We start from the raw sequence: 21421 nt of genomic DNA, 5'->3' as shown, positions 1-21421 counted from the left end.
GAGGAAAGGCTGAGGCACTTGGGGTTGTTTTCATTGGAGAAAAGAAGGTTTAGGGGTGACTTGATAGAGGTGTACAAGATGATTAGGGGTTTAGATAGGGTCGACAGTGAGAATCTTTTTCCACGTATGGAGTCAGCTATTACAAGGGGGCATAGCTTTAAATTAAGGGGGGTAGGTATAGGACAGATGTTAGGGGTAGGTTCTTTATTCAGCGAGTCGTGAGTTCATGGAATGCCCTGCCAGTAGCAGTGGTGGACTCTCCCTCATTATGGGCATTTAAGCGGGCATTGGATAGGCATATGGAGGATAGTGGGCTAGTGTAGGTTAGGTGGGCTTGGATCGGCACAACATCGAGGGCCGAAGGGCCTGTACTGCGCTGTATTCTTCTATGTTCTATGTTCTATGTTCTAAAAGGGTGAAATCAGCTACCTTTCCTATTTCTGACAATTTCTCGGAGGGCCAACTGTGGCAGAGACAGGGTTTGGTTTGTGGTGACACTGATGTTCAAAAACCAAGTAATCAAAGCGAAATATTTGGATACTTGAGATCTGATGGAAACAGATTGTGTTCAAACCTCAGTTCCAAAGAAGAGTCATATTGGTCATGAAACAATAAGTCTCACCACAGATACTGCCAGACCTGCTGAGTTTTTCCAGAACCTTATTCTTTTTATTTAATTTAATACCCAGGCTCATACATGGTTTCGTGGGGAAGGACAATGCAGGTGTGACCACCACGACTACATATTTTGGGGATGGAGGAAAGGGATGGTAGTCAATGTATCTTGTCAATATCACATCAACTAGGGATATGATTTTAAATTAAATTCTAAGTTCGCACTGAAAGTGAGGGAAGACATCGGAAGAAATTCCTTTACATAGGAGATTATTGGAGCTTGGAATGTTTTGCCACAGAGAATAATTAGGGCAGGAACTATTGTGTCTAAGGAAAAAACTAGATAAACATTTGAATCAGAGTCAGATTCAGGTTACACAATTAAAAATGCAAGTAGATCAGGATTGATACAGGGCAATGGGAGATGATGAGGCATTGAGATTAATATTAGGGTAATACAGCAAACTATCACTGATATGGGGCAAATAGCCTCCTTCCATACAGAGAATGTCTATGATGTTAAAAAGCTAAATAACTATGTTTACTATGATTGAGTCAAAACTGGAGCAGTCAGTCCACTAACATTTATTTCTTTGCCACAAAGATTTAAGTGTCCTGGGTTCTTCCCTGTTGTATTGATTGTGAATTCTGGTTTTACACCTCAGTGCATCTACGTAGACTTTCTGTTTCATTTCTTCCAACCCTAGTCAGCTGGTCAAGAATAACCAAGTCTAAACTGTTTTACCAAACAAAAAATAAGAACTTACATTTATGTAGTACCTTTTACAATCTCAGGGCATTGCAAAGTACAAATAGGGTTACAAATATGTAAACAGATTATCAAAGATGTAGGAGCAACAGGCTGGTGGTGATAGGAAATTTTAATTTTCCCAACATTGACTGGGATTCACTTAGCATTAGAGGTCTAGATGGAACAGAATTTGTAAGGAGCATCTAGGAGGGTCTTCTAGAGCAATATGTAAATAGTCCACCTCGGGAAGGGGCCATACTGAATCTGGTGTTGGGGAATGAGCCCGGCCAGGTGCTTGATGTTTCAGTAGGAAATTACTTTGGGAATAGTGATCAGAATTCCTTAAGTTTAGAATACTCATGGACAAAGACGGGAGTGGTCCTAAAGGAAGAGTGCTAAATTGGGGCAAGGCCAACAATACCAAAATTTGGTAGGAGCTGGGGAATGTCGATTGGGAGCAGCTGTTTGAAGGTAAATTCACATTTGATATGTGGGAGGCTTTTAAAAAGAGGTTGGTTAGAGTTCAGGAGAGACATGTTCCTGTGAAAATGAGGGATAGAAATGGCAAGAGTAGGGAACCATGGATCACAGGTGAAATTGTGAAAAGAAAAGGAAGCATACATAAAGTCTAGGCAACTGAAGCTTTGGAAGAGTATCAGGAAAGTTGGACCAATCTGAAACAAGGAATTAAGAGGACTAAAAGGAGTCATGAAATATGTTTAGCAAACAGGGTTAAGAAAATCCCAAAGCCTTTTATTTGTATATAAGGAACAAGAGGGTAACTAGAGAAAGGGTCGGCTCACTCAAGGATAAAGTAAGAAAGTTATGTGTGAAGCCACAGAAAATGGGTGAGATTCTTAACGAGTAGTTTGCATCGGTATTCACCGAAGAGAGGGACATAATGGATGTTGCGATTAGGGATAGATGTTTGATTATTCTAGGTCAAGTCAGCATAAGGCGGGAGGAAGTGTTGGGTGTTCTAAAAGACATTAAGGTGGACAAGTCCCCAGGTCCAAATGGGATCTATCCCACATTACTGAGAGAAGTGAGAGAGGAAATAGTTGGGGCCTTAACAGATACCTTTGCAGCATCCTTGAATACAGGGGAGGTCCTTTGTTGTCCCCTTGTTTATGAAGGGCAGCAGGGATAATCCAGGTAATTATAGACCAGTGAGCCTGATATCAGTGGTAGGGAAGCTGCTGGAGAAGATACTGAGGGTTAGGATCTATTCCCATTTGTAAGAAAATGGGCTTTTCAATGATAGGCAACATGGTTTTGTACAGGGAAGGTAATGTCTTACCAACTTAATAGAATTCTTTGAGGAAGTGACAAAGTTGATTGATGAGGGAAGGTCTGTAGATGTCATATATATGGACTTCAGTAAGGTGTTTCATAAGGTTCCCATGGTAGGCTGATGGAAAAGGTGAAATCGCATGGGGTCCAGGGTGCACTAGCTAGATGGATAGAGAACTGGCTGGACAACAGGAGACAGAGAGTAGTAGTGGAAGGGAGCTTCTTAAACAGAGACCCATGACCAGTGGTGTTCCACAGGGGCCCGTGCTGGGATCAATGTTGTTTGTGATATATATAAATGATTTGGAGGAAGATATAGGTGGCCTGATTAGCAAGTTTGCAGATGACACCAAGACTGGTTGAGTAGCAGACAGTGAAGGGGACTGTCAGGGAGTACAGCAGCATACTGATAGATTGGAGAGCTGGAAAGAGAAATAGCAGATCGAGTTCAATCCAGGCAAATGCGAGGTAATGCCTTTTGGAAGATCCAATTCTAGAGCAAACTTTACAGTAAATGGAAAAGTCCTGGGGAAAATTGATGTACAGAGAAATCTGCATGTTCAGGTCCATTGTTCCCTGAAGTTGGCAACATAGGTCAATAGATTGGTCAAGAAGACATATGGCATGCTTTCCTTGTTCGGACGGGCTACTGAGTACAAGAGTTGGCAGGTCAAGTTACAGTTGTATAAGACATTTGGAATACTACGAACAGTTCTGGTCACCACATTACCAAAAGGATGTGGATGCTTTGGAGAGAGTGCAGAGGAGGTTCACTAGGATGTTGCCTGGTATGGAGGGTGCTAGCTATGAAGAGAGGTTGAGTAGATTAGGATTATTTTCATTAGAAAGATGGAGGGGGTACCTGATTGAGGTCTACAAAATCATGAGAGGTAGAGATAAGAGTGGATAACAAGATGCTTTTTCCCCAGACTGGGGGACGCAATTATGAGGGTTCACGAGTTCATTGTGAGCGGGAAAGGTTTTGGGGAGTTATGCGTGGAAAGGATGGTGGGTGCCTGGAACGCATTGCCAGCGGAGGTGGTAGAGGTGGGCATGATAGCATCATTTAAGATGTATCTAGACAAATACATGAATGGGCAGGGAGCAAAGGGATACAGACCCTTAGAAAATAGATGACAGATTTAGATAGAGGATCCAGATTGGCACAGGCTTGGAGGGCCGAAGGGCCTGTTCCTGAAGAATTAGAATCTCTTCTGTTTGGAAACAGGCCCTTCGACCCAACAAGGAGAAAGTGAGGACTGCAGATGCTGTAGATCAGAGCTGAAAAATGTGTTGCTGGAAAAGCGCAGCAGGTCAGGCAGCATCCAAGGAGCAGGAGAATCGAAGCTTCGGGCTTCTTCAGGAATGAGGAAGGTGTGCCAAGCAGGCTAAGATAAAAGGTCGGGAGGAGGGACTTGGGGTAGGGGCGTTGGGAATGCGATAGGTGGAAGGAGGTTAAGGTGAGGGTGATAGGCCGGAGTGGGGGTGGGGACGGAGAGGTCGGGAAGAAGATTGCAGGTCAAGAAGGTAGTGCTGAGTCCGAGGGTTGGGGCTGAGATAAGGTGGAGGGAGGGGAAATGAGGAAGTTGGAGAAATCTGCATTCATCCCTTGTGGTTGGAGGGTTCCTAGGCGGAAGATGAGGCACTCCTCCTCCAGGCGTCGTGTTGCCATGGTCTGGCGATGGAGGAGGCCAAGGACCTGCATGTCCTTGGCGGAGTGGGAGGGGCAGTTAAAGTGTTCAGCCACGGGGCGGTTGGGTTGGTTGGTCCAGGCGTTCTCTGATACATTTCGCAAGTAGGCGGCTAGTCTCCCCAATATAGAGGAGGCCACGTCGGGTGCAGCGGATGCAGTAAATGATATGTGTGGAGGTGCAGGTGAATTTGTGACGGATATGAAGGATCCCTTGGGGGCTTGGAGGGAAGTGAGGGGGGAGGTGTGGGTGCAAGTTTTGCATTTCTTGCGGTTGCAGGGGAAGATGCCGGGAGTGGAGGTTGGGTTGGTGGAGGGTTGTGGACCTGACAAGGGAGTCGCAGAGGGACTGGCCTTTCCGGAACGCTGATAGGGAAGGGGAGGGAAATATATCCTTGGTGGTGGGGTCCGTTTGGAGGTGGCGGAAATGACGAAGGATGATACCATGTATCTGGAGGTTGGTGGGGTGGTAGGCGAGGACCAGTGGGGTTCTGTCCTGGTGGCGATTGGAGGTCGCCAGATAACCTCCAGATATATGGTATCATTGATTCTCCTGCTCCTTGGATGCTGCCTGACCTGCTGCGCTTTTCCAGCAACACATTTTTCAGCTTCGACCCAACAAGTCTATACCAACCTTTGAAGAGTATCCCACACAAACCCATTCCCCTACATTTACCCCTGATTCATGCACTTAACCTGATTTGGAGATGCCGGTGTTGGACTGGGGTGAACAAAGTTAAAAATCACACAACACCAGGTTATAGTCCAACAGGTTTAATTGGAAGCACACTAGCTTCGGAGCGCCGCTCCGAAACCACCTGATGAAGGAGCCACGCTCCGAAAGCTAGTGTGCTTTCAATTAAACCTGTTGAACTATAACCTGGTGTTGTGTGAACTATATATCCCTGAACACTATGGGCAATTTAGCACAGCCAATTCACGTAACCTGCACATTTTTGGACTGTGGGAGGAAACCAGAGCACCCAGAGGAAACCCACACAGACACAGGAGAATGTGCAAACTCCACACAGACAGTCGCCCAAGACAGTAATCGAACTCGGGTCCCTGGTGCTAACCACTGAGCCACCATGCCACCCCTCCTGTGCTATAATTTTCTTTGTTCTTTGTACTGCATGGTCAGCAGAGTACGCAGTAATCTGATGTCTCATTCTCCTGGTAGGCTAATCTATAAGAACTGATCAACTAAGGGTTGCATCAGTAAAGACAGATCCCATCAAAGTACTTTTGAAGTACAGTCACTGTTGTAAAGTGCAATTAAGTGCAGAAGATAATTTGAATACAACAAGCTCTTTGTATTGCAATACAGTAAACCTGTATTATTCAGCAGCATAGCAATTGGAATGCTCCAACCATTATGCCCCCCCCAAAGACTGCAAACCATGACAACTTTAAACTTTTTGACGTACATAGAGATGACATTCTTGATTTAAACTGTTCATTTATGTTTTTCTGGTTTGTGCTTCATTCTTCTCCTTTATCCAACAGACAAAATGTGAACATTTGTCTGTAACCAGCCAGAAAGAGGAACAACTTTGCACAAGTGCAGAGCAATGTTTGTTTTCACATCACCTACCCCTTTCCCCAATTATTAATAACAATTTAGTTACTGTTTTCTCCACTAAACTTTGATAAAAGTGTCACTGTTGTTCACAACTACCAACTTTTCCTTTTTGAGATACTCAAAAGCATTGCTACAAAAAGTAATGCACATCTTTTCCACCTCTCCCACTCTTATTACAATTGTAATCGCTCCACCATAACCAGCATTTTCTTTTACTGAACTACCTGTTACTGGTGCATGCAGATAACACAAACTTTACAGCAATCTTGGCTGATTCAACTCTTCCTTTGTAAAAAGTGATCTAATTCTGCCCTCCTGGCTGGAGTCAGCCATGTTGGCATAGCTCACAGACTGAAACTGCGAGATCCTGATTTTTATGACTCATCCGCTCACTGAATAAATTTGGTGACCATTTTGTTTGCTACAATAATTTTTCAAAAATAAGTGTCTAAAATCCTTTCTTTATCTAAAATTCAGGATTGGATTTACCACATCTTATCGTATGAAAGGGATTCCTCAGCTGCTGTTACTGTTAACAGGTGAGTTCCCAGAGTTAACTGAATCATGAAACAGACCAGATCACAAACACAAGACTCTGGAAAGGATATTTGAGCTTTCCAACATCCTGTACTCGTAGCAAGTTAGATCACAGGGCTTCAGGGTAAGCTTGCCAATTGGATACAAAATTAGCTTACACCAGGAGAGAGGGTGGTGGCAGAGGGTTGTTTTTCAGACTGGAGAACTGTTACCAGCGATGTTCCACATGCATCGGTGCTGGGTCTACTTTTATATAATTTATATAAATTATTTAGATGAGAATATAAAAGTTTGCAGATGAAACCAAAATTGGTGGTATAGTGGATAGTGAAGAATATTATCCAGGATTACAAAGAGATCTTGATCAATTGGTTCACTGGGCTGAGGAATGGCAGATGGAGTTTAATTGGGATAAATGCAAGATGTTGCATTTTGATAAAACAAACAAAGGCAGGACTTATGCAATTAAAAGGTACAGTCAATCAGGCAGCTTCCGAGGCACAGGGGAGTCGATATTTCGAGGATAAGCCCTTCATCAGGAATGTGGGGGGTCCCAATGGGGCTGAGAGATAAATGGGAGGAGGCTGGGGCTGGGGGGAAGGTAGCTAGTAATGCGATAGATGGATGAAGGTGGGGGGTGATGGTGATAGATCAGAGCAGAGGATGGAGGGTATAGGTGGAAAGGAAGACAGACAGGTAAGGCAGTTTATGACAGTTGTGCCGAGTTTGAGGGTTGGATCTGGGATAAAGTGGAGGGAGGGGAGATGAGGAAAGTGGTGAAATCGACATTGATTCCATGTGGTTGGAGTACTGTGTCCAGTTCTGGTCACCCTTCTATATGAAAGATATTATTAAATTAGAGAGATTTCAGAAAAGATTTACAGGATATTGCCAGGAATGGAGGATTTGTGTTGTAAGGAGAGGCTGGATTGGCAGGGACTTTTTCACTGGAGATTAGGAGGTTAAGGCGTGACTTTATAGAGGTTTATAAAATCATGAGGGTTATAGATAAGGTGAATGACTAGTGTCTTTTCCCTAGCAAGGGGGATTTTAAGAATGGGGGCATATTTTTAAGGTGAGAGAAGAAAGATTTTAAAAAGACATGGGAGCAATTTTGTTTTGCACAGAGAGTGAGTTTGGGTGTGGAATGAACTTCCAGGAGAAGTGGTGGATGCAGGGATATTTACAATGTTTAAAAGAGAATTGAATAAGTTCATCAATAAGAAATGTTTGCAGGGATGTGGGCCGAGCGCAGGCAAGTGGGACTAGATTAGTTTCGGAACATGGTCGGCATGGACTGGTTGGATTGAAGGCTGTTTCTATGCTGCATTACTCTACAACTGTGAGTAGCAGACACAGTTTAGGGTTTTTGAGAATCACCTGCCTTTCTATAGTTGCTTCAATGTGGAGAATACGTCAATACATTTTGCACGACAGTATCAAACAAAAAATAATAGCTAAGGTGTTGCCTTGGATTTAGAAGGTTGAGAGCTATCCAATTTAGAAATATATAAAGATGAAATGACAAAGTAGAGATAAAGACAAACTATTCCCTCTGGATAGAGTGGATTCCAGAATAAAGGGGCATAATCTTTAAAATTAGTAATAGGAAAATGAAGATAATCAAATTGGAAATATAAGGAATTGATGAGTACATATATCGTTTTCTGTAAGTCAGCAGACTATTTCTAAGAATAAAATGTGAAACAGTATTTAATCATGAATTGAAATGTTTTACAGAAGAAACATCCTGAAATTAAACTTTTACTTCCAAGAGATTAATTACAGGACAATACAGGAGGACCCGGCCCTAACAGTAAGTTTCTAAAGGCACATCACACTCTTCATTCTCCCAAAAGTATCACTGGACTCTGTAGGACCTTTGCAGTGGAGGCATTTGTAGGATGCACAGTACTAAACACTGCCACACATGACACACAATACCAGACTGGAGTGAATAGTACACCTTTTATTCAGGGACAGAGGAGTTATATGCTGTTCATGATAGGAAATATTATACATTGGGTCCAACTGGCCATTCTTAATTTATAACTTCATGGGACGTAGGCATTTCCAACTTGGTCAGCATTTGTTGCCTTCCCTAATTAGTGTGGAGAAGGTATTGGTAAGCACCTTCTTGAACTGCTGCAGTCCACCTAGTCTAGGTACACCTACAGTGCTATTTGGAAGACATGATGTGGACATGCCAGTGTTGGACTGGAGTGAACAAAGTCACACGACGCCAGGTGAGGAAGAAGCAGCGATCTGAAAGCTTGTGATTTTAAATAAACCGGTTGGACTAGAACCTGGTGACTTCTGACTCAATTTGGAAGAGAGTTCCATGATTTTGAGCCAATAAAGGAATGGCAACAATATTCTAAATTAGGATGGCGTGTGGCTTGGAAGGAAATTCACAGGTGGGGATAATTTCCATACATTGGCTGCCTTTGTCCTTCTAGGGGAAAAAAAAATACAGGCTTGAAAGGCACTTTTGAAGGAGGCTTGGTGAGTAACTGTAGTGCAGCTTATTGATGATACACACTGCTGCCACTGTATGTCAATGGCGGAGGGACTGAATGCTTGAGTGCAGCACAACAGTCAGTTCATACTTATCAGGTTTGCCAGGGTCCTTTGGTACCACAGGGTCAAATGTGGCCTAGAAGCCAATCATTCTCACTTCACCTCTAGAGTTCAGCTCCTTTGTCAAGACAGTAATGGAGTAAGAAGCTGAGTGGACCTTGAAGAATCCAAACGGAGTGGACAGATTACTGCAAAACATTGATAGCACTGTTGATGATCTTTTCCGTCACTTTATTGATGATTGAGAGTAGCCTGATTGGATGGTAAATGTCCAGGTTGGATGTGTTCTACGTTTTATGTAATGACTTACCTGTGTAATTGGGTTACACCTGAAACGTTGACTTCTCCATCTCCTGATGCTGCCCAACTTTCTGTGTTCTTTCAGCCTCCAGCTTGTCTACTTAATTTTTCACTTTGTCAGGTGAATGCCAATGTTGTAGTTGCACTGAAACAGCTTAGCTAGGGATACAGCAAGTTATGAAGCACAATCATCAGTACTATTAATGTTGTCAGGGCTTGCAGCCTTTAGCATTTAACCATTTCTTGTTACCATATGGAGAAAATCAAATTGGCTGAAGACTGGCATCTGTGATGCTGGGGACCTCCAGAGGAGGCCAAAATAGATCTTCCTCTTGACGCTTTTGACTGACGCTTGTTGCAAATGCTTTAGCCTAATCTTTTCCATTGATATGCTAGACTCCCTCATCATTGAGGATGGAGATATTTGTGGAGCTCTTCTACCATTGAGCTGATTGAGTGCCTACCACCATTCACACCTGGATGTGGCAGTACTGCAGAGCTAAGATCTTATCAGTTGTTGTGGAATCACATGTATTACTGCTTATGCTGTTTGGCACACAAGTAGCCCTCTGTTGTAGCTCTGCAAGGTTTACACCTCATTTTTAGGTGTGCCTGGTGCTGCTCCTGGCAAACCCTCTTGCCCTTTTCATTGAACCAGTGTTGATCTGCTGCCTTGATGGTAATGGTGGAGTGAGAAAGTTACTGAGCCATGAGGATACAGATTATGTTTGCGCACAATTCTGCTCTGCTGATGGTTCACAGCTTCATGGATGCTCAGTTTTGAGCTTTAGATTTGTTTGAAATCTATCCCATTTAACATGGTGGTCATGTCACACAACACAATGAAGGTATTTTCATTGTGAAGATGGGACTTGACCTCACCAGGACTGTACAAAAGTTGTACTCCTATGCTGTCAAGGACAGTTGCATCTATGCCAGATAGGTTGTTGAAGATGAGGTCAAGTATGTCTTTCCCTCTCATTGGTTCCCTCACCACCTTTAGCGCTCAACTAGTTTGGTCAGTAGTGGTACTGCAACCCAATCTTGGTGATGAATAATGTGGTCTCCCACACAGTGTACTTTCAGTGCCCTTGCCATCTCAGTTATTCCAATAAGGAGTGTTCAACGTGGAAGAGTATCAATTCATTAGCCAAGGGGTTTGGGAATGGTATTTAGTAAAGAAAAGGAGGTTTCCTTGCTCACATTTGATTTGATGCTACAAAACATCACAGGTAATGTTCAGTTAATGTTGAAGACACCCAGAACAATCCATGACAATTAATTTGTTGAGTTTGATCATAAAACGCTGTTGTTTGTCTAGTCTATTGAATAACTCTCCCAATTTTGGCATAAGAACGATGTTACAATGTTGTTATTAAACAGCCATCCACATTACTTAGAGTGTGGAGTCACAACTAGATCAGGCTAGGGATTAGCAGATTTCATTTCCTCTAAAACATGGAAACACCAATTGGGTTTTAATGCCAATCAACCATTTAATTCCATATTCATTAACAAATTGAATTTAAATTTCAACAGCTGCTGCAGTCTCAGATGGAATTTGAACTTATGCTGCCAGGGTTTTAGTCTGGGCCTCTGGATAACCAGTCCAATGACATCATCACGATACCACCTCATTCCTATTCTCATGTATATATTTATATTGTAAAATAAACATTTTCCAACTATGTCTCTCTTTTCAGATCGATTGGCTTCTATCTAAACTCGGCGGCCAGTTTGGATTCTGGATGGGTGGCTCCATACTCTGTATCATTGAACTGATAGAGATCCTGATCGATTGTCTTTGGATCACTGTCATCAAGGTGGTGAAGAGGTGTACATGTTGCAGGTCACGTCAAGCTCAGATTCATTGCTCTGACCCACCACCAACTGTGACCCAGTCAATTGAAGACCACACCAATGCTAGGTTCGAACCAGACCAAGCTGAAGCCCATACAGAAAGACCATGTACCTTGGTAATCCCAGGAACACCCCCTCCTCAGTATGACTCTTTACGCATCTACTCGATTCCCCAGCGCAGGATAACTTGGGATTGTGATGAAAATTGATGGATATTTTGTGCCACATTCTACAGTTGGAGAAACAGGCTTAAGGAAAACCATTGCTGCTGCCTCTGGTTAGCACAATCCACAGAGATCACCTCTCCCCCCATCCCCCCAAAAAAGCACTCACAAGCACACAGTACAATTTGTAAAAAAAAGAACTTGCACTATTCATGACCTCAGGAAGTCCAGCATTATTTCACAATTAAATACCTTTGAACACAAAGCATGATCTCACAATCAACAACAAAATAAATAACCAGGTTACGATTGAGGAAATAACTATTTGTCAGGATGACAACATTGCAAAACTTGGAAGAGTACTTTGGAATGTATTTGCCTAAAGAGAAGAGATGGCATTTGGATTAATGCCTCATCTGAAAGTTACACTCTTCTCCCAGCCCCACACTGGGAGTATCCTCCTGGATTCTGGGTTCAAGTCTCTCGAATGGGAGTTGAATCCACAACTTCTGACTTAGAGGCAAAATGCTACTCACTGAATCATGACTTACTTTACTGAGTACAGGAAGTTTTGACCATAATGTTGTTTGAAATATTTAGCCGTAAACATGCTTGTGTTGAATTTAACAGCAACCAAGTCTAATTTTAAAAAAAGGACTTGTTAAAGATCACTTGCTTTGAAACAAAATTAACAGTATAAACATATTGATGTAAAATGTGGAAATAAATCAGTATTCCAGAATTTGAGCAGTGTGCGTCTGGTGGGTATTGACATTTCAGAAACATCTCTCAGCCACAAGTTTGATTGAAGCATCAACAACCATGAACACTACCAGAAATACTGAAAATATTACAATATGCACCAGTTGACTATATGGACAGGGCAATAAGCTTAGTTCTAATAGTTAGTTGATAGCAGCAGGGAGAGAGCGCCTGAGATATGCCTGATTGTCATAAAGGTTTAAATTGATTGACTAATGCTCCTCAGAAAAAGGGGTTTTACCCATCCAATCAGCTCTGCTCACTTGGAAGTCTGTCCCACAGGCTGTAATTAACTCTCATGTCCATTCAGCAATAGATACATTCTTGGGACAGATCAATAACTACAGTGCAGATCTTAAACATATATAAATTTGTAGTTTAACATCAAGAAAGGGCTATAATCAAGTCCAATGAAAGCTTTAATAATCTTTCAGGCAGTAAAGGAACAGCCCATACTCTGGGCTGAGTTAGCCAATCACAGCCAGGTTTGAGAAATGCTACAAGAGGTTTTAGGATACCTATGGATGAGAAGGGAAATCAGTCTAATATTCCATTAAGCAGTAATCGTGTAAATGCAAGCATCCATATGCTCACATATGTAGGAAGAAGGAGAATATCAGGAGAAGAGCTACTGGGCTTACTAACAGAATCTATGTAGGGATATCATGGATGCATCAGCAAAGTAATAGCACCTTGTGGAACCTGCTCCTCATCAAGCATATGCTCAATAAACAAAGAGTAAATTTGGGAATTAAAGAAGTGTCACTTACAAGGTTGGGGATAGGACATAACCTACACCAAGTACCCACTCAATCAGCTGTCCGTCACACTTTCTAAGAATGGAAATAAGACTTTGATCAATAATAGATTTTTTCTTGATGTTATGTAAAACTACAGAAGGCCATTACATTGCAACATAACAATGATGTGAATGTTTCTGATCTGGAACAGCACACAAACAAAGTAATGACTTTGTTTGTTTGGAGTAGATAACATCAACTCTCAAACCCTGGGAACTCAGAAACACAAAATGTCTATGTACTGTCATTCAGCCCATCTTATTTGCACCATCTTTCTAAATAAGCATTTCACTTACCACCATTTTCCTGTCTTCACTTTGTAACCCTGCACTCCATTTCTTTTACAATGTTTCCTTTTGAATATATTGATTTTACTTGCTTCTTCCACTCTCAGGCAGAATAAAATTAGTTGCCTTTACATTCTTTTTTTTAAAAATGCAGTTAATTGCTGCTGGGAAATAGGGCAATTGTTTTGTATACCTTGTAAAACCAGCAAACTTTCCAAATTAAGTCAAATTTCGATTCCCTTATACTTTCCTCCCAATTAACACTCCACAGGCCAGGTACGACATAGGTCAGAAATAGAAGAAAAAGGTGTGTTAGTTACATCAAACCACCCTTTCAAGATGGGCAAGCAATGCTGGCCCTGTTAGAGAGACATCACATCCTGACAATGAATCACAGGATTTGCTGAACAGAGGTTCTAATTAGCCCACTGTTCCTGTGATGACACTAGCTAGGTAAATGAAGTTACATTGGATAGTTGGAACTGTATTGGAATTTTATTTTAATAGATATTTTTATAGAAAATTTAACATACTTTTACAAGTTTACAAATAAAAAAACCCAAGTATAAACATTGATATACAACTAAATCTTAATAAATAATAACCAAGATTTATCAAACAAAAAAAACCGAGAGAAAAAACAAAACTCAACTAACTACTAATCTAACCTACAACTAACCAGAGTGTATAATTAAGTCTCTTACATTATTCAAAGAAGAGAAAAAAAAATGACGGATAACATAAAAAATGGGTAGTGAGATACATGCTCGGAATATATTAACATCAAATCGTAACAAAACCCGTATTCATGCGGGATTCCTCTCCCAAGGGGCTCCGGACCAACCAGGTTCACCATCTCAATTAAATAAAAGCCCTTGTTAGGATGGCCGAGATATCTGTACTTATGTAATTCAAGAAGGGCTGCCATATTTTATGGAATAATGCATTTTTTGGTGCACCATATTTGTAAGGAAGTCAAGGGGAATACATTCCATGATTAATCTGTACCAATTCGAAAGTCCAGGGGGGCCCTCAGCCACCCAGTTTACCAAAATATTTTTCCTTGCACAGAAAGAGAGAATAGAAAATAATCTCTTCCCGTGCATATCCAGGGAGGGTAAGGTTTGTGAGAAGATTTGTAGCTCGGGTGCTTGTTGTTGTGGTTCTGTTCACCGAGCTGGGAATTTCTGGTGCAGACGTTTCGTCCCCTCTCTAGGTGACATCCTCAGTGCTTGGGAGCCTCCTGTAAAGCGCTTCTGTGATCTTTCCTCTGGTATTTATAGTGGTTTGTCTCTGCCGCTTCCGATTGTCAGTTCCAGCTGTCCGCTGCAGTGGCTGGTATATTGGGTCCAGGTCGATGTGTTTGTTGATAGAATCTGTGGATGAGTGCCAGTCCTCTAGGAATTCCCTGGCTGTTCTGTTTGGCTTATCCTATAATAGTAGTGTTGTCCCAGTCGAATTCATGTTGCTTGTCATCTGCGTGTGTGGCTACTAAGGATAGTTGGTCGTGTCGTTTCATGGCTAGTTGGTGTTCATGGATGCGGATCGTTAGCTGTCTTCCTGTTTGTCCTATGTAGTGTTTTGTGCAGTCCTTGCATGGGATTTTGTACACTATTTTGGTTTTGCTCATGCTGGGTATCGGGTCCTTTGTCCTAGTGAGTTGTTGTCTGAGAGTGGCTGTTGGTTTGTGTGCTGTTATGAGTCCTAGTGGTCGTAGTAGTCTGGCTGTCAGCTCGACGAACAGAACAACAGGAAAGGTAAGTTCGAAAAGCCCAAAAGGAGAGATACAGGGTTGACTCTAATTTCCATTCCTAAGATTTCTGTCAGAGCACTTGCTACTTTAGTCCAATATCTACGGATCTTATGACAGGTCCATAAGCAATGTACAAGAGTGCCCACCTCTATTTTACATTTGGGACACATTGGAGATGCTCCTGCCTTAAGTTTTGCCAATCGGTCCGGTGCTATATGGGCCCTGTGAAGTATCGTCAACTGAATGGCCTGAGTTCTGTTGCAGATGGTGATTCTTCTGGTGTTTTCCCAAATGTCATTCCACGTTTCTATCGAGATTTCCAGTCCCAAATCCTGATCCCATGTTTTAAGCAGATTGTCCATATCTCCTGATACTTCATCATGTAATAAATGATAAATAGTGCTGACGGAAGATACCCCCATTGGCCATAACACACTACGTTCTCTATTTGACTTATAAAGACTATCTAAAAACGTAGTCTTCTTCGGTATGTAGTCTCGTATTTGGAAGTATCGAAAGAGGTCTCCATTAGGTAATCCAAATTTCTGACGCAGCTGTTCAAAAGACATCAGGACCCCTTCTTTAAACAGATCCCCTAAACATGAGATACCCCTGGATCTCCAGAGTTTGAAAGTGACATCTGTAAGCCCCGGTTGAAATCCCTATGCTCCCACTCTCGGAGCATATGGGAATGTTTTATGTGAGTTGCCCTCATTTTGCCACATTATATTACAAGCTTTAATTGTGTTTAGTATTATAGGGTTTTTACATTGATCCGTAATGATTTTCCTCTTGTCTGAAAATAAAATGTTAATAAATGGGCATTTTACTTGAGAAGCCTCGATGTCCAGCCAGATTGATTGCGGATCAGACAAGACCGAATCGGCTATGTAACTTAATAGGGAACTTAACTGACATTTCCTAAAATCTGGGAAATCCAATCCTCCCCTTGCCTGTGGAAGCTGTAGCTTCTTCAGCTTAATGAGGGGCTGTCTATGATTCCAGGTAAAGGAACCCAACCAGCCATATAATTTACGTAGTGCCAGCCTTGGCAGCATCACCGGAAGCATTCTCATAGGGTATAGGAGACGGGCAGGACATTCATTTTAATAGTGCTATTCTACCCAGCCAGTAAATTGGAAGGTTTCCACATTGCTGGAGGTCCTGCCTTATCCTTTCCAGTAAATGCATAAAGTTAGCCTTGTATAACTGACCAAATACTGGGGTAATAAAAATGCCTAAATATAGAAACCCTTCAGGGACCACTGAAAGGGAAAGTGGGATCCGTCCAATAGGTGGGATACACTAGCAAGGCCACCCATTGGCATAGCCTCTAATTTTGAGAAATTAATTTTGTAGCCTGAAAATACACTAAATGTATTAATAACTTGGATTAAGCGAGGCACGGACATCAAAGGATTATTGAGAAAAAAAAGAACATCATCTGCATAAAGGGTAATTTTATGTTTATCTGTATCAATCCTTGGGGCTGTTATATTAGGGTCAGCCCGTATAGCTTCTGCTAGTGGCTCAATCATTAGCGTAAATAGCAATGGCGAAAGAGGACATCCCTGACGGCAGCCCCTACCCACACTGAAGCTATCCGAGCCTAATCCATTGGTAATCACAACTGCTTTGGGATCACTATACAGTGTCGAGACCCATTTGGTAAACACCTTTCCAACGCCAAACCTTTTCAATGTGTAAAACAAATATGACCATTCAACCCTGTCAAATGCCTTTTCCGCGTCTAATTACACTACTACTCCTGGTATCTTTCCCTGATGGCAGGCTTGAATCACATTCAAAACCCTTCTAAAATTATTGGATGATTTACGGCCCTTAATAAACCCCGTCTGATCCTCCTTTATGATATGTGGCAATACCCTTTCTAGCCTCAATGCTAACGTTTTAGATAGGATTTAAAAATCTACATTTAGCAAGGATATTGGTCTGTATGACGCGCAATCTTCTGGGTCCTTTCCTTTTTTGAGGATAAGAGAGATATTCGCCTCTTTCAGCGAAGGTGGGAGACAACCCTGACTGTATGAATAGTTATACATGTCCATAATTGGACCAGCCAATATTCCTGTAAATTCTTTATAGAATTCAGCTTGAAAGCCATCTGGGCCAGGTGCCTTACCGCTCTGAAGTTGCCTGATTGCGTCAAGTATTTCTTGGATTGTTAGGGGAACATTCAAGACCGATACCTGTTCCGGAGTTAGGTCCAGAAAGGTCAGGTTTTTAAAGAAATGACTGTATCCTCCTATTCCTGTCTTCGCAATCCTGCGATTTATATAAATCAGAATAAAATTTTCTAAAGATTGCGTTAATCCTCTTACGATCATGAGTCAGAATACCTGCACTTACCTTGATGGATGTGATAGTTCAAGGGGCCTTCTTTTTCTTTGCGAGAAATGCTAAGTATCTACCAGGTTTATCGTCAAATTCATATAACCTTTGTTTTGCAAATAATATTTCCCTCTTAGCCGTTTGGGCAAGCGTGGTGTTTAAAGCTTGTAAATCCTTTGTAATTTGATAACGGAAAGTCTGTCAGCGTATGCTGTTTCAGCCGCTTTTAACCGAGCTGCGAGCAGATGCTGTTGTTCTCCCTTTAATTGTTTCTGGGTCGCTGCATATGAGATTATCAAACCTGGCACTGAGGTCTCCCACATCATTGATGGGTTGCTAGCCATACCTGAATTAACTTCTAAACAAGTTTTAAATTTTTGAGATAAGTACTTTCCAAATTTACTATCTTTCATCAGAAAGGGGTCCATACGTCAATGCCAGAGGGATGTCTCATTGTTCCTCGCCTTGATTTCCATATATACAGCAGCGTGATCGGAAATTGCTATACTGCCTATTTTACAGGATGATATGGAATTTAAAAAAATCGAAGGGGCAAAAACATATCGATTCTGGTGTGACATTTATGTGGATTGGAGTAAAAATAAAATCTCTGCCCTGTAGATGAAGACATCTCCATACATCTATTCATCCTAATTCTTTGTTCAAATCCACCAACTGTCTAGATCTGGGAGATACTCCTGCAGTACTCTTGGGAATCCTATCTATTTCCGGATCCATAATACAATTAAAATCTCCCCCTATAATTGTATGACGAGCACCGAGAGCCAACAATTTTGAGAAGGCTTCCGTTATAAATTTAAAAGGATGTGCCGGGGGGGGGGCAATACAAATTTAAGATTCCATATTCCTCTCCATTTATAAGGGCTTTAATCAGAATATATCGTCCAGATTCGTCTTTTATCTGATTTAGGATTTTGAAAGGGAAATTCTTCCGAATAAAAATAACAACTCCCTGCTTTTTGAACTGAAAGAAGAAAAAAAGGCCTGATCAAATCCACCCTGTCGTAATTTCAAGTGTTCTTTATCCAAATAATCCCTCTCCTCACCCCCCAAAGACTAATATTAAACAGGAAAGTAAAAAGAGGGATTAATATAAAAAAAAAGGGCGGATGTAAACCGGAGTGGGGGGAGAGCAAAACAACATCAATTAACTCTTAGATAAATTCTAAGAGAGTCCAAACATTCCTTGGCCTTTTCCGGCGATCCGAAGTTACACACAGACCCTTCATGGTTAAAGCGTAGTGTCGCTGGGTAGCGCAAGGAGCACTGAATATTTAAGTCCCTTAAAACTTCTTCGTTTCATCAAACGCCTTCCTCTTTCGGACCAGAGCTGGGGAAAAGTCCTGGAATAACATAATTAGATTAGATTAGATTAGAGTGTGGAAACAGGCCCTTCGGCCCAACAAGTCCACACCGACCCGCTGAAGCGAACCCACCCATACCCCTACATTTACCCCTTACCTAATACTACGGGCAATTTAGCATGGCCAATTCACCTGACCCTGCACATCTTTGGACTGTGGGAGGAAACCAGAGCACCCGCAGGAAACCCACGCAGACACGGGGAGAACGTGCAAACTCCACACAGTCAGTCGCCTGAGGCGGGAATTGAACCCGGGTCTCTGGTGCTGTGAGGCAGCAGTGCTAACCACTGTGCCACCGTGCCGCCCACATCTAATCTAAATCTAATCTAATCTAATCTAATCTAATAATCTTGGATCCTTTATAAATCATGGTTTGGGGATCTTTCCCAAGATTTCTGGAAGCTTCTAACAGCATCTGCCTCTCCTTATAGCTCTGCAGCCAGAACAGGACCAGGCGGGGGCGCTGGTTCGAGCCTGCGTATTGCAACTCGGTAGGCCCATTCCACTCTTACCTGGCCTGATCCAGCCTCCAAATTTAAAAGCTTTGGAAGCCACTGCTCGAGAAACACTGTAAGCTGGCCTTCCTCTTCCCGTTCGGGAAGGCCCAGCAATCAAATATTTTTTCGACCTCGATTCTCGAGGTCGTCAATGTGATTCTCTAAGGTCCGGACTCGCTGTTCGAGAGTTCGGACCCAATCCATGGCCGATTCTGCTGTAGTCTCGGAGGTTGCGGCCTTTAGCTCCACCCCTCCGACTCGGCGCTCAATTTCCTTGATGTCTCCGTCGTGTTTTTGTAGTGTGGCCGAGAGCGAGCCCCATCAGCTCCGGGACTCTTCAATGAAGGCATCGATCTTCGCATCGAGTTTAGAGATTATTTCCATGAGGCTCGCCACCGTAGGTAAGTCCCCTGGGGCGGCTGCGGATGCCTCTGCTGCAGCTGGGGAGGGTGGGGGAGGGGTTCCTGCCTGCTGAGAACTGCCCCCCTCCCCTTTAGTCATTTTTACTGGAGATTAAATCATTTCAATTCAGTACTAAGCAACTGATTACATTAAGTAAAAACTATTTTGAATGATTTGGTGAGTGTGGTGGGGGTGGGTGACCCACTTTGCCCAAGTCTTGGGAGGTGCACTATAGACTCAGACTTGCTGGGTCGCCGCCATCTTGGATCCCCCTGTATTGGAATTCTATTGACTGATAAGATTGATAAGGCAAAGTATTTGTCTGGCCTTCCATTCCCTTACAATTGTTCAACCTGAACAAGCTGGTTACGTTAAAAAAGGCAGAAAGAAAACTATCAAAAACAAACACTTAAATAAGTGAAGTGCACTGAAGTAGACCAAGTACAGCTTGACCAGGATCTAACTGGACAGGACTCAGACACAAAGCATTTGCAACAGGTGTGTGTTGGTTCTGTGTCTATGAACTGACTGTGAGGCTATGCAAAAGGTGGCAAGGTGTAATTATAATGTGTATATAAGTCCATCCAGTCTATTATCTGTGATTGCTTATCAGTCACTGAAAGCCATTTTGACAAAAACCCTACCTGTAAGGCTCTGAAGAACTGCTTGCAGGCAAGTTGGATTTGAAGGCAAGTAGGCTATCCAAAGTATTTACAACTGGCTCAAATGGCAGAAGGGTTAGTTACTAGAGGGAACAAATTTAAGAGTAAGATAATTGGCCAAAGAACATGAGGGAGATGAGGTTTTTTTGTACAGTGTGATCATGATCTGGAATGCATAGCCTGAAAGGACAGTGAAAGCTGAAATGTTGTTAACATTTAAAAGAGGAATTTACCTAATACATAGAAAAATAAATATTTTCAAGGCAGTGGGAAAGTGCAAAGGAGTGGAAATAATTAGAGATTTAAATTTCTAAGAGCTTGTGCAATAGCCCAAATCATAATTCTCCGTAGCACAATTCCACCAAACAGATATATTATAAAACAATACCAAGCCTGTAAGGCCCAAGACCCCAAAAGGGAAAAGAACAAAAATAAAGATGAAAAAGAATTATGCCATTGTTCACACATATCTTTTCCTCTTTGCCCCTCAGTCAAAGTCTATCATTCAGCGAGTTCAAAAATTCTTTTACTTTTTCCGTTGAGTCGAAGTTGTAGACAGTTCCCCCATAACTTAAACGTAGCATCACCGGGTACCTCAAAGAATATTGAATGTTTAAATCTCTTAATTTTTTCTTTACATCAGCAAAGGTCTTCCTTTTCTTAATTATGGCCCCAGAAAAGTCATGAAAAAACATTATCCTCGAACTTTATAAACCAAAGCCTGTGGATCCCCTCCCAGTCTTCTGGTTGTTTATATTATTAATTGCTTTTCCTTATAGTGCTGGAGTTGCACTAGGACAAGGCAAGGGTGCTGGGCTGGCCCGGAACTGCACATCGCGATCCGGTGGGCCCGCTCCACACTCATCCTGCCTGACTCAATTTCCAACCCCAGCAACTCTGGCAGCCACCTCCCGAGAAATTCAGCAAGGTTTTCACCTTCTTCATGCTCCGGAAGATCCACGACCGTTTGTCTTTTCTCTGACCTTAGTTTTCGAGGTCATCTACTTGTTCCAGCAGGGCCCGAACCTGGCCTTCCAAGGTTTGGACTTGCGCCTCGAACTCTCCGTTGCGTCCTCTGAGGCCGCGGTCCTTTGGTCCACCGCTTCCCTGCGCCGATCCAAAGTCTGGATCTCCTGCTCATGCTTTGTC

At 42.3% G+C, this 21421-nt stretch overlaps 1 protein-coding gene across 8 annotated transcripts in view; it reads left to right on the top strand.

Annotated features, from left to right (window-relative positions):
* Window positions 1-12108, top strand: part of LOC122560715 (epithelial sodium channel subunit beta-like) — a 33524-nt gene extending 21416 nt beyond the window's left edge. For all 8 annotated transcript variants that reach the window (XM_087998083.1, XM_087998085.1, XM_087998084.1 and 5 more), the window contains 3 exons: window positions 6409-6470; window positions 8209-8284; window positions 11052-12108. In XM_087998083.1, coding sequence (XP_087854209.1) covers window positions 6409-6470; window positions 8209-8284; window positions 11052-11417 — 504 coding nt within the window. In that variant the 3' untranslated portion in view covers window positions 11418-12108. The remainder of the gene's footprint in view (window positions 1-6408; window positions 6471-8208; window positions 8285-11051) is intronic.
* Window positions 12109-21421: the final 9313 nt, after the last annotated feature.

The sequence above is a fragment of the Chiloscyllium plagiosum genome, unplaced genomic scaffold (genome assembly GCF_037043375.1).
Source record: "Chiloscyllium plagiosum isolate Xiang-an unplaced genomic scaffold, Cpla_swu_hap1 HiC_scaffold_20, whole genome shotgun sequence".
In the NCBI taxonomy this organism is placed as follows: Eukaryota; Metazoa; Chordata; class Chondrichthyes; order Orectolobiformes; family Hemiscylliidae; genus Chiloscyllium; species Chiloscyllium plagiosum.
Note: the sequence above shows the minus strand (reverse complement) of the source record. Positions and strands in the feature narration are given on the sequence as shown.